This window comes from Cucurbita maxima, unplaced genomic scaffold (genome assembly GCF_002738345.1).
Source record: "Cucurbita maxima cultivar Rimu unplaced genomic scaffold, Cmax_1.0 Cma_Scf00067, whole genome shotgun sequence".
NCBI classification, from domain to species: Eukaryota; Viridiplantae; Streptophyta; class Magnoliopsida; order Cucurbitales; family Cucurbitaceae; genus Cucurbita; species Cucurbita maxima.
The window spans coordinates 66,214-80,625 of record NW_019272083.1 but is presented as its reverse complement, the minus strand read 5'-3'; the positions used below and the strand labels follow the sequence as shown (position 1 = coordinate 80,625).

Here is a 14,412-nt window from a genome sequence, read left to right as displayed (position 1 = left end):
TAAGATGAAGATGGCCACCAATCGGTTATATCCGTTGACATTAAATATCGTTGGCAAAAAATTGATGGTAAAGAAAGAAGATATCAACTGACTTTGGCATTTTAGGTATGATCATCTACACTTTAAAGGGCTAAAGACGTTGTTTTCAAAGAATATGGTGACTAGGTTACCAGACATTACTCCTCCAACATAAATTTGTGAGAGTTGTGTGGTAGCAAAGCAGGAAAGAGATTCATTTTCTTCTAGAAAATCGAGAAGAGCTCAAACAATTTTGGAGTTGGTTCATTCAGACATATGTGGTTCGATCTCTCCAGCATCAAATGTTAACAAGAAATATTTCATGACCCTCATTGATGATTTTAGTAGAAAAACATGGATTTATTTCTTGCACGCCAAATCAGAAGCCTTTGATTGCTTCAAGAAATTTTGTGTTATGATGAAGACTAAAAATGAAAGAAGAGTTAAGGCTTTAAGAATTGACAGAGGCGGAGAGTTTTTCTCTAACGAGTTTACAAAATTTTGTGAAGAGAAGAACATAAGGAGGTAGTTGAGAATAACATATACACCACAACAAAATGGTGTGGCCGAAAAGAAGAACAAAACCATTCTCAACATGGCTCAAAGTTTCCTAAATAAAGGAGAAGTTCCAAAGGAATTTTGGCCAGAAGTTGTTATGTGTTCAGTTCACATTCTCAATCGAAGCCCTACTTTTTTTATTAGAGATATGACTCCATAAGAAGCATAGAGCAGAAGGAAGCCTGTCGTAGATCACTTTAGATTCTTTGGGTGCATTGCATATGCATATGTTCTTGACGAGATAAGGAAGAAACTTAGGACAAGAGTTTGAAATGTGTGTTTCTTGAAGTAAGTGAGACTTCTTAGGCGTACAAATTCTATGATCATTTGACAAATAAGGTAATGGTAAGTCGGGATGTAATCTTTGTAAAAAAGAAGACTTAAAAATAGGAAGAAAAGATCACTGTGAATTAGAAAATTCTTATAGATCTTGAAGAAGAACAAGCTGAAGCCCATATTCAGCCTCATAATGAGCATGGAGAGAGCTCATCACAAGCTCAACAAGAAGATTCAGCAGAAGAAAAAGATCATGATCACAATCAAAGAAATCCAAGAATAAGAAGGAAACCAACTTGGATGATTGATTATGAGATGAACTATGATGCAAATGATAGTTCTTATTTTGCATTATTTTGAAGAAGCTGTAAAAGAAAAGAAATGGAGAGAAGTCATGGACATGGAATCAAATTCATAGAGAAAAATAAGACTTGGGAGCTCATTGATCTTCCTAAAGGGCAGGAAAAAATTGGAGTATAATGGGTTTTCAAAACCAAGTTGAATGAACATGGTGAGGTGGATAAGTACAAGGCATGACTAATTGCAAAAGGATACAAGTACGAGTATGAAGTTGATTATAAGAAGGTATTTGCACCAGTAGCACGTCAAGATACTATAAGGCTTATAATTTCAATTGTAGCACAGAAATCATGACCTATTTATCAAATTGATGTGAAATCAGCCTTCTTACATGGAGAGCTTCAAGAAGAGATATATGTGAAACAACTAGATGGTTTGGTACAAAAAGGTAAAGAGGAAAAAGTGCATAGATTAAAGAAGGCTCTGCAAGACTTGAAGCAAGCTCCGAGGGCATGGTACAGTCGCATTGATTCTCATTTTGAAAAGATGTGATTCATTAAATGCCCATATGAACGTACATTGTGTATGAAAACTGAAAAGGGAGGTAACATTTTTATTATTTGCTTGTATGTTGATGATTTAATATTTACCGGCAATAATGATAAAATGTTTGGACTTTTTAAGAAGTGCATAATGAAGGAATTTAAAATGACAGATCTTGGTTTGATTATTTTTTTGGAGTAGAAATTATTTAACTGCAGCTCGTAACTTTATCTGTCAAAAGAAATATGCTCAAGAGCTGTTTGAAAGATTTAAAATGGATGAGCGCACATTTGAAACTTCATCAAAATTGGGTTTGAAGTTGCACGAGGACATCAAAGGGCGAGAGGTTGATAATAAGTATTTCAAGCAAATTGTGGGAAGTTTGATGTACTTAGCCTCAACAAGACCAGACATCATGTATTTTGTTAGAATGATAAGTGAACGAAGAAGAAGCACATGCAATTAGCGAACGAGCCAAAGAAACTGCCAGATCATGAGGAGGAGAATAGAGATTCATAGCAACAACCCAAAACTGCCGTGGATAAATCTGTGGAGAAGTCTCAATTGCAGACGTTGAAATCCCTAAACGAGCACCTTTCAAGTAGAGATTGAAAAAGAAAAGAAAGTTTTAGAAATGGAGATTGAGAGGTTAGAGAAGGAAGTGGCTGAGCTGAATGATAGTTCTTTCTATCTCAAACAGGAGAAGGAATAAAATGGGAAGGTACTGAGCTCGTGAAGAAAATTGAAAAAGATGTGGAGAAAGAGAATGACTTATTAATGGAGATTGATGGTTTATTGGAAGAGCTAGTGAGGGACGAGAAAGATGTAGAGATACTAACTCAATAGAGAGACTCACTCGACGTGAATCTGAATTGGGTCCAACAGGAGGCAGTAAATTTACAACACACGATTGAGATAATCACTCGTGATAAAGCCGAAATGGAGGAGGCCAAAATGATAGTGGAAAATATTGTTGTGGACTTGCAAAGGGAACTGAGTAAATTGAAAGAAACTATAACGTCTGAGTCGAGCGTGCCTGAAAATGGGAGAAATGAAGAATTGGTGTCTCAAATAGGATGTTCTCGAGAAGCTCCAAATAAAGTTTCATAAAAAAAAGACAAGCTTAGTTTGCTCGAGGACAAGGAGAGGAAATTTAAGAAACCACGACTGCGCTCGAGAAAACAAAAACGGCGTAGATGGAATCATTGAATATAACATTTAAGTTTATGGGAGAGTTTTATTGGAATAAACTTAAAATGATAAAGGTTAGTTTTAGGTGAAATAAACTTAAAATGCAAATGTTAATTTTAGATAAGTTGTTAGGAAAGTTAATTTGAAAAGTTAGGGGAAAGAAAAAGCCGAGAGCCTTTGGAATGATGGTAGGTTTATGAGTACTCTCTCGTACCTATTATTAGAGTTAGGAGTTAGAAAAGTTATAGATACCTAATACTTTTATTGTAAAGTCGAGCAAAAATAGAGATACCTAATATTTTGTTTCTATATATTATTAATAATTATATATTATAATATAATATTTTATATAAATATTTTATATAATTTTATCTAATATATATCTAATATATATATATATATATATATATAGATATAGATATTTTCTCGATTATCAATATCTATATATTCTTATATACTTTAAGATATATTATTTTTATGTGAATTATGTGAGATATATTCCATTTTGAATACAAGCAAGAGAACCCTCCCTCTATTTTTTTTTTCTTTATTTAAATTTTGCATTTTAATTTAATGTGTCTCAAAATTCGAAAGAATTAGGGGAGGGTCGTTTCATTTTTGTATCAAGAACGAAGAGGTTCAAGAGATAAGAGAATTAAGGATACCCACCAGAAAAACTAATCCAATTCATATCGATGTATGGAAAATACAACATTTTTGTTCGTCCACCAACCCCCTGGAGGAGCAAATGCAAGGGCACACTAACCAGTAAGATTATTGAAGTAATAATTAATGCGAAAAGAGCCAATTGAAAAGCAATAATCATGCTTCTAATCCTAGGAGAAAAAATAAATACAAAGCAATAGAAAAGGCTTTTTGATAAAATTAGTGTTCTTTGTCTCCTTGTTTCTCCTCTCTTGACATCTCTTCACAAGTACGCGAGTAGTATTTTCACAAAGCGATATTGGTGCGTTCTATCGTTAGTGTGCATGAGATTTATTTTACAAATTAGTGAGTTTTTTTTTAACACATTGGTGCCACTCTCAGGAGTACTAGGTCCCCTATCTCTTTTCTTAACATCTCTATTGCTGGGATTCATTGGTGCCAAGAACACAATAGTCCATCATTTGAGGATTTTGATAACTCGTCCACTAGACCTTCTGCTAGCTGACTCAGAATCTTATGTAGTCTAGGGTTCTCTCGTTGGGGCACAATAATCCTTTGTCTGAGTGTGGGTTTTATTGTGAGTCGAGTGATCTGTGCTATGACTTCGTCAGTCACTATAGTTATGTTAGCTCCCTTGAAATCTCTACTCGTACCTGTTTAGTATTAAGGGCTGACAAGTGTGTCGTCTTTCAACTTAGGACATCAACAACCATGTTTTCTTTTCAAGGGTGGTACTAGATGCCTATGTCGTAACCTTTCACTAGTTCAACCATCTCCGTTGCCTTATGTTTAGCTCTTTATGGGTGAAGAATTATTTCAAATTCTTGTGGTTGGTGTAAATTTTGGTCTTCTTTCCATACAGGTAGTGTCATTAAATTTTTAATGCGAACACTACTAAAGTGAACTTTAGGTCGTGTGTGGGATAATTTTGCTCGTAGGCCTTTAACTGATGGGACGCGTATGCAAAATCCTTGCTGTGTTGCATCAACACGCATCCTAATCATCTTACAATCATCACATAGATTATGTACCATTTTGAACTCTCTGGTACTGTGAGCACTAGGTCTATTACCAACCTAAATGTTACACCCTTCCTTGTTAGTTGTCTAAGTGGTGAGGCTATCTTAGTGAAGTCTTGTACGAATCTTCGATAGTACCCTGCTAACCCCAAAAAGCTCAGCACCTTTGTAATTGTAGTTGGTCGTTTCCACTTCATAACCACTTCAAATTTGGTGGGGTCTAAGGAAATTCCATATTTTGACATCATATGTCCCAAGAACGAGACTTGTCGTAGCCAAAATTTGCAGTTGGAGAACTTGACGTACAACTTGTTCTCTCTCAGGGTGGTTAGGACTTTTTGAAGGTGGTCTTGGTATTCTTGGTTCGTTTTCGAGTGTACTAGGATATTGTCTATGAACACAATAACGAACGTGTCTAGACATTCCTTGAACACTCGACTCATTAATTTCATAAACACAACTGGAGCGTTGGTGAGGCCAAATGACATCACTACAAACTCGTAGTATCCGTACATTGTCCTAAAGATTGTCTTTGGTACATCTCCTTATTTGAAATTTGATGGTATAATGACCGAAGGTCTATCTTGGAGAATACCATCGCCTCCCTAAATTTGTCAATAGGTTTTCAATACGAGGGAGGGAGTACTTGTTCTTTATCGTCCTCTTATTTACCTCTTTGTGATTGATGCATAGGCACATCAAACTATCCTTATTCTTGACAAACAACACCGACGCACCCCAAGAGGATATGCTTGGTTGGATGAAACCTTTGTCTAGTAGGTCTTGTAAATGCTCCTTAAGTTCTTTAAGCTCTGTTGGCGCCATGCGATAAAGTGCTTCATAAATAAGCCTAGTTCCCGGCTCGAGTTTTATGGCAAAATCTATAGCTCGGGAAGGGGTATTCCTGGTAGGTCTTCTGAAAAAACATCTAGAAATTCATTCACTAATGGTACAGTGTCTAAGGTCTTTTTCTTCTATCTTTCATCTATCACAGATTCTAATATAGCCCAATCCCCTTGTTGAACTAGTCTCTTAGCTTTCATCATTGAGGCTACCTTTGGGGTAGTCTCAATGCATGTACCTTTAAACTTAAAGTTGGGTCCTGATAGTGATGAAAATATTACTTCATTTTTATGTTAATCTATACTAGCGTGGTTTTCAGCTAACCAATCTATACCTATTATTACATCGAAGTCTGTCATACTAACTACTATCAAGTTTACGCTTAAGGCTCGATTAGCTACGGTTACTTGTTCATCTTTTACTCTATCCTTAGCTACTAAGTCTACCACCGCGGGATACTTACATATAATACATGTAATAAGGGTTGTAATTCAAACCCTACTTGTGTAACAAAAGGAAAAGATATAAAAGAATGCGTAGAACCATAATCAAATATAGTGAAAGCGTAATGTACTAGGACTGATAGTGTACTTGTCACCTGGTGTTGGACCTTCTAGTATCCCTATTGGTGGATGTGTATGCCCTACCTTGAGCATGAGTCTGCATAGGTCTATCAATCTCTTCCAATACTTTGGGTGGATTAGGTGGGTTTTCAATATTCTTGGCGGTGTAGTTGATGGTGAGATAACCCTCTTGATCACATAAAAAACAAGCCCTCGTTCCAGCCATACATCTTCCTCCATGTAGTTTTCAACCGATTTTGCACCCTATCTCTCCCCTTCCTCTGGCTCCATCCTAGTTCCTAGGGTGTCTGTCCATACATCGAGGAGGATTCCTCTCAACTTGTCGAGGGACAGGTCGGTCGACGTAGCGAGGTCTACATGTTGGTGGCTGATCGTCTGAGTCCCTCGAGTCATAGGGCCATTGCGCCCAACTGTAACTGATTGCTCCCGGCGTACATTATCTCTATGTTTCTCTAGGGTTTTGGCAGTTCTCAATGCTTTCTCATATGTCTTCAGGTCTATGGCTTCCACCATGTAGCAGATCTTTGAGTCCAAACTCATAACAAAATTCTCAGCCCTTTTCTCTTTAGTGTCCACTAGTGACGGTGCAAACCTTTTTATTCTCATAAATTTACGGTCATAGCTGTCCACTGACTGTCCACCTTGTGTCAGATGGGTGAACTTCTCCTGCATTCTATGTCGGGCCACTTTGGGATAGTAGTACTTTAGGAATGCTTTGTAAAATTTTTCCTAAGTCATGTCCCCTGCTGGGATTGAAACTATCTCTGTTGTAGTCCACTTTCTACATTGGGTCACTTTCAGATAGTAGTACTTTAGGAATGCTTCTTTAAATTTTTCCCAAGGGATTGAGACTATCTCTGTTGTAGTCCACCATACTTCTGCATCCTTTCGCAGCATAAAAGATGTACAGGACACCTTCTGACTATCCGAACATAGCATTAGTATAAATATTGTCTCCATGGATGAAATCCACATATAATCTTTTATCAGATCTCTTGCAATACCAGTGAATGGGCACAACTTTACCACCTTGAAGTCCCATAAATATGCCGTTCCCCTAGTAGATTGCGAGTTGTTGGCCTGTTGGGTGACCATCATGGCATGCACCATGACCTAAAAATGAATCCCACATGAGACTAGTAGTGGGATCTATTCCAGCCGCTGGTGCTGCGAAGGTGGTGTAGCTTGGGATGACACAACTTGAGGCGGCGCAGCTACGTCCGTTCAAGTGACTAAACCTTCTTGAGGTGGGCTCTTTTCAGCCTCACTACTTCCAATACTTCTAATAGGGGGTCGTCTCTTTCCTCATCTTTCTCTTCCACGTCCTTTGGGCGGCATGGTTCTAGACAACCAAGATAATTCTATTTAAGTCTATTGTTTACTATATAATATTATCATTTTCCACACTATCAAAATCATACTTCATAAACAAGCATATAATAATGCAATTAAATCAAGCATCATGCTGCAATAATGGATAGATTTATAGATCATTAATTTTCATGCTACATAACATTTACTCCTTAGAGCCCATCACAATAAATATCATTAAATTTAAAACATTTTCCTTTTTCTTATCCTAGGCATGACATAACGATTTTGAGTAATATTATAAGAATATGTGTGCATTAGTCTTCATATCTTCTTCATCATTAACATTAATTAGGGTTGTGTCCTTGGAAAATCACGTCATAATGCAATATGACATTCAAAATATTTTTTTCATCTTAATATGGAAAAGAACTTCATATTAAGAAAATACCACATTGTCATCGTCGTCATCATCATACAATGTCAAACACATCATAAGCATAGTAAAACATCATGAGGCATCATCATATAACTTGTTTACGTCATCATACGTTATACACATCAAGCATCATATGTATAAAACATAAATGACATGTGTAGGGGCCACTATACACATACATCAACAAATTGTCCAACCTATCCTATAGCAAGGTTATTTACTTAGTTGGCCTTAGTCGGCGTTTCCCGAAATTCGAGTACGCGAATCTTTTGTTCCTTGAAATTGTTCCAAACTTTACCAAAAGTCATTTCCTATTATGTTTTCCATTTCGTTTCGTTAGTATTTAACAATTCTAATACAATTTAACTTGAAGTTTGTGAAATAAGGCGCATGATACTGACCTTAATTATCTTAATTAGGGTCAAAATCGGCTTCAGGATGGTCAAAACTATGAAAATGGACAAAATTCCCTTTACTGAGCCGAACAGCTGAGCTTCAGTCATCGAAGCCATGTGAACCGAGTTGAGTCGATTCAAGCTGTTGAAGCCGAGGAAGTGTTTTTGCCGTAGGTAGACACGTGGCGTAATGGGGCACTGACATGTGTGTAGGCTAAGGTGGGTCGAGGTGTGGGTCGTTGTGGCGCGCGGTGCTGGGTTGCTCGCATGTCGGGGCCAAGACAATAGATTTGGGCCTCTGTGGTCTACTGCGTTTTAGGCTGCAGGCGTTCTCGGGATGTAGTGGGTCTTTGTTTTTGAATCTGGGTCGCGCATGTAGTATTTGACCTACAATCAGAATTATGTGGAAACAAGTACAAGAGACAAAGGAAAAACTTAAGGGGATAAAGCGTTTTGGAACAAAAGAACACTTCGCTTTTTTTGTCTTTTTTTTTTTTTTGTTGTGTTGTTGTGAAGTAAACATACTTCTCATGAGTATTTATAGTGAAGAAAGAGCTAATTTGTTTCCTAAACTTTCTCCAAAAAGTATTAACCATCTTCCACAATCACAAAACTTTGTCCACATTCCACTAAGTCTACTAATAATTCTCCTAAAGTGATTATTCTACCAAGTCAAGTTTATAAGCTCACAATCTCCTTCGTAAACCTGACTTTGTTCCAGATTCTTCACTCCTAGTAATTCCCGCATCTCTGCAAATTAAACCCTTACTAGGACCTTGGTTAGAATATCTACATGTTGATTTCTAGTGCATACGAACTCCACAACGATTTGTCTCTTCTCAACACACTCATGGATGAAGTGGAAGCGAGTGTCAATATGTTTGCTGCGTCCGTGAAATACTGGATTCTTCATCAATGCAGTGCAAGAATCAACTTTTCATTGAGATAAAATGTCATTCATGCCGTGCTTTTTCTATCGTCAATGTCTCTAACTAAATCACTATCAGTAAAACCGACTAGTTCTTCAGGACCTCGCCCTCCTTGATACTTCAACCCATACTTGTGGTTCCCTTCACATAGCAGAGAATGTGCTTAATCGTTTGATGATGCATCATAGTAGGCTTTTCCATGTACCTACTCATTATTCCAACAACATATGAAAGGCTCGATCAAGTATGAGTCAAGTACCTTAGACTTCCAATGACACGCCTATACTCAGTGGAATTCAACAAGTTTCCTTCAGAATCTTTCCCGAGTTGTAACTTTGCTTTCATGAGATACTTGGTTGGGTTGCACTCTATCATCTTAAATTGCTGCAACAAATTCTTAGCATAGGCTGATTGCTTTAGCATGATGCAATCTTTTTTTTGGTCCACTTCAATACCGAGGTAGTACGTGAGTAACCGGAGATCAGTCATCTCAAATTCTTTCATCATTTGGTGCTTGACGCCTTCCACACTTGTACCAGTGACGATTAGGTTGAAAGAAACAAAATAACATAAGGGGAGAATAAACAAAGACACACAAATTAATTTTCTCTTTCTTTTTGTGGTGTGTTGAGAACTTGACACCATTTTTCTTGTATAATAAAAATTTACACATTTCTGCTACAAATGAGCAAGCACTTTACCACTCCTTCCACTCCTCTTCCACTACTTCCAATATCTTTCGCCTTTTTTCATGGAGAAATAAGCAACAAAAATAAATACTAGCGGCTATTTTTTAACTAAAAAAAACTTTTGAAGCAAAAAAAAAAAAAAAAAAAAAAGTTTATAACCAAGTTTATAACCAACAATCACTCCTCTAAACTTGTTTAACTATGTTGAATCGACTTTCTTCAAGTCAATCTTCCCTCTTAACTCCAGGAACTGTTGTCTTGCTAACAGCTTTGTTAGAATATCTGCCAACTGTTCATCTGTGTTCACATATTCCAGTTCAATAGCTTCAGTTTGTCCACATTGGCGAATAAAGTGGAACCTGGTATCAATGTGCTTACTTCGATCATGGTAAGCAGGATTTTTCGCCAACGCTATAGCTAACTTATTGTCAACATTAAGCTTGAGTTTTACTTGCAGTTGACTGATGTTACTCAAAATCCTGCCCAACCATACTCCTTGACACGTTCCAGCAATTGCGGCTATATACTCAGCCTTGCATGATGACAAAGCCACCACCTTCTGCTTCTGTGATACCCAGGTTATTGGATTTACTCACAAATAGTACAACACTCCCGTTGTACTCTTCCTATCATCAATATCCCTAGCCATATTACTGTCGCTAAGTCCTACCAGCTCCACATTCGATAGTTTCTTATAAACACAACCAAAACTTGGAGTACCTTTCACATAACTCAATATTTGTTTTACTGCTGTGAGATGTGAAGTTGTTATGCTTCCATGTATCTACTCATCACACCAACTGAGTTGGCTATGTCGGGCCGGGTATTAACCAGATAGCGTAAGCTTCCAATAACACTTTTGTAAAGTGTTTTGTCAACCGCAGGTTCTCCATTCCCATGTTTGCTCATCTTCATTCTTGGTTCCATGGGAATCAAACAAGGATTGCACTCCCCCATTCCTAGCTTCTCTAGGATTTTTCTTGCATATCTGGCCTGACATAAAGTGATTGATTCACTGCTTTGTCGTACCTCAATACCCAAGTAATAGCTCAAAAGTCCAAGATCGCTCATCTCAAATTTCAGGTGCATCTCTTCCTTGAGCTGAGCTATAACTTGTTTGTTTGATCCGGCTATGATTAAGTCATTCACATATGTGTCGATTATCATTGCTTCAACTCCATTAATTTTCTTGTAGAGAGCATATTCCTGTGGGCATCTAACAAAACCAAGTGACTGCAAACATTGATCAAGTTTAAAATTCCAGGCCCTCGTAGCCTGTTTTAATCCATACAAGGCTTTATGTAGTTTTAACACCATGTTTGGATTTTCCTTGTCAACGAACCCTTTTGGTTGAACAACATACACCTCCTCTTCTAACTCGCCATTCAGAAAAGCTGTCTTTATATCCATATGATGTACTTCCCAGTTCTTAATGGCTGCATAGGCAAGAATTAATCTCACTGTTTCTAACCTGGCCACTGGTGCGAATACTTCACTGTAATCTACACCGAACTGTTGTGCATATCCCTTTGCCACGAGTCTCACCTTATGTTTCATGATTCCTCCATCTGGATTTGTCTTTAATTTAAAAATCCATTTGATGCCGATTGCTTTATGATTCTTTGGAAAATCTGTGAGTTCCCACGTTCTGTTCTTTTCAATGGAGAGAATTTCAGACTTCATGACATTTCTCTAGTTTTCATTCTTAGCAGCTTTCTCATATGAGGTTGGCTCCTCTATAGAAAGAAAACAAGGGCCCACTACTTCCTCCTCTACTTCGTTCAGTTCTCTATAAATATCTTCTAGAGACCCAAACTTTTTCGGCATCGATGAGCTTGACGATGATACATTTGAGGTACTGTCTGACGTTGATAAAGTTGAGGACGAATTTTCCCTTTGTCTTTCATCTGGATCAACTTCAATTTGTTCAATATTCCTCTCCCTGTTCTACTGTGTTTTTCTGCAATTTGAACGGTGAAAGTTCCTCTTTGTTCATCATCACCGTTTATGATTTCTTCATATCCCAACATAATTGTCTTCACACTCCTATCAGCAAGTTTAGGAAGGTGTGAATATGTATTCTTGGCATGAGCAAGACACGAGAAGATTTTAAAGTGATGAACCTTTGATATCTTGTCAAACCATGCTTGATAGGGTGTACCATCTGCAACTCCTTTTGTTGGCGATCTGTTCAAAATATACACGACAGTTTTGATACCTTCTCCCCAAAATTTTGCAAGCATCTCTTTGCTCTTTAACATACATCTAGCCATCTCTACTACCGTTCGATTACGCCTTTCTACTACACCATTTTGCTACGGTGAAAATGGTGCAGTAAGAAGTCTCTTCATGCCTTCATTCATGCAATAGTCGTTAAAAGCAGTAGATACGAACTCTCCTCCACGTTCCGTTATAAAGCTCTTAATCTTCTTGCCTTTCTCTACCTCCACACTGATCTTGAACTTTTTAAATACCACCAGTGTTTCATTCTTGTTTTTCAACATAAACACCCACATAAATCGTGAAAAATCATCCACTAATAACATAAAATATTTGTTACCTCCATAAGTCATTGGCGAAATAGGTCCACATAGATCTCCATGGACAAGATCCAATGACTCCTTCGCACAATATGTTGTTGTTCGAGGAAAAGGAGTTCTATGTTGCTTTCCAATTAAACACCCATCACAAAATTGATTGACTTAGGTGATTTTCGGCAACCCTTCAACCATTATTTTTTCATTTAATTGCTTTAAAGAGTGAAAATTCAGGTGTTCATACCTCGCGTGTCAGAGCCAACCACCGTTACTGATATTTTCTCATTAAACACACCTGATTCGCAAGCTTCAGCTTTGCTACATACAATCTATTGGATTGTTTGGTCACCATAATAATAGTCTCCTAGCCTTGTCATATATCTTCATCACATTGTCCTCTATGACAATTTTATTTCCACTCTCGTCCAGTTGTCCCAAACTTATAATATTGCTATTGAGTTTAGGTATGTAATAAACTTGCGATAAGATCAAGTGCTCATCGGTTTTGCATTTGAAGAGCACTATTCCTCGACCACAAATGTCTATTACAGAGTTATCACCAAAACGTACCTTTCCAACAACAGATGTGTCGAGCTCACGAAACACCCTCCTTTCTCCTGACACGTGGTTGTTTGCTCCAGTATCTAGGAACCAGGAATTTTCAGCTCCAATATTGGCTGGTGGCGGCACTATAGTTTTATTCAACATCACAAAATCAGGCTCTTCGTCATGTGTGGTTTTAATTTCACACGCCTCTATCATCAGCAATGAAGACTCCTCATCCTTTTGCATCTCTATCAAGTTTAGTTGTTCATCTTTTGTGGAACACTCTGATGCGAAGTGTCTCATTTGTTGACACGTGTAACATTTAATTTTACTTTTGTCGAATTTCTTCTTTTGAGTTTGCGACTCTCCTTCATCTTCTCGATGTCAGTCACTTCTCCCACGGCCTCTCCATCTTCCATGACCCCGTCCTCTGCCTCCTCTGGAACTGCCTTGATCCTTCCATTCTTTCTTTGAGGATTTTGCATTCTCTAGTTCCTTCCATTCTGAACGAATGAGGAGAATGGTTTATCTTTTTCTTCAAACCCTTGTAACCTTTCTTCTTGTGCCTTGAGTGATCCAATAATCTCATCAACGAATTTCGTTTTGAGATCACTGAACTCCTCAATCGTTAAAGTGATCTGAAGAAACTTTGCAGAGATGGATCGTAGAAGTTTCTTAACTACTTGGATATCAACCACAGTATTGTCGAGGCCTCTCAATTTGTTGACAATAATGGTGAGTTTTCCAAAATACTCATCAATACTTTATGAATCACCCATCCTCAACGCTTCAAACTCCCGCCAGAGAGTCTGAGTTCTAACTTCTTTCACTCTTTCCGCACCTAGATTCATATTTTTCAACATGATCCAGGCTTCTTTAGCCATTTTCTTGGCACCCAGCTGTAGCAACGTATCTTCTCCAATACTTTGATAAATAGCTGCTAAAGTCATCTTATCTTTGCGGTTATCTACTATTTTGAGTGACTCAATCGCCTCCTAAACACCTTGTGCCATCATAAATACCTCCATCTTAATCGCCCAAAGCTGCATAGTTGCATTTTGTCAACATCAGGTATTTGAGTGTGACAGATCCCTCCTTTTCTTGAATCCGTACACTCACTTCATTTGAGGCATCACCTTCTACCGCACCGGTGTTTTGGCTCCTGTCATTTTTTTATCTCTCCCTTCTTGACTGCTCAATCTCTAGGTGAGTCATGATTGAAAACTGGCCTTGATCTTGTAGCTCTGATACCAATTGAAAGGAAAAAAAAAAAATAAAAAATAATAACAAAAGGGGAGAAGAAGCAAAGACACAAATTAATTGTCTCTTCTTTTTGTGGTGTGTTGAGAACTTGACACCATTTTTCTTATATAATAAAATTTACACATTTCTGCTCTAAATTAGCAAGCACTCCACTACTCCTTCCACTCCTCCTAGTGTTCCACTCTCAAAAAAACTAGTTCCACTACTTCCAATATCTCTAGACTTTTTTCATGGAGAAATAAGCAACAAAAATAAAATAAATACTAACCGCTATTTTTTAACAAAAAAAAAAAAAAAAAAAAAAT

At 37.6% G+C, this 14,412-nt stretch overlaps 1 protein-coding gene across 1 annotated transcript; it reads right to left on the bottom strand.

Annotated features, from left to right (window-relative positions):
* Positions 1–9,192: 9,192 nt before the first annotated feature.
* Positions 9,193–9,561, bottom strand: LOC111472184 (uncharacterized mitochondrial protein AtMg00810-like). Its single transcript, XM_023117831.1, has 2 exons — positions 9,332–9,561; positions 9,193–9,277 (listed from the first exon to the last, which is right to left on the bottom strand). Exons 1-2 carry the CDS (start codon positions 9,559–9,561, stop codon positions 9,193–9,195), a joined length of 315 nt encoding a protein of 104 aa, XP_022973599.1.
* Positions 9,562–14,412: the final 4,851 nt, after the last annotated feature.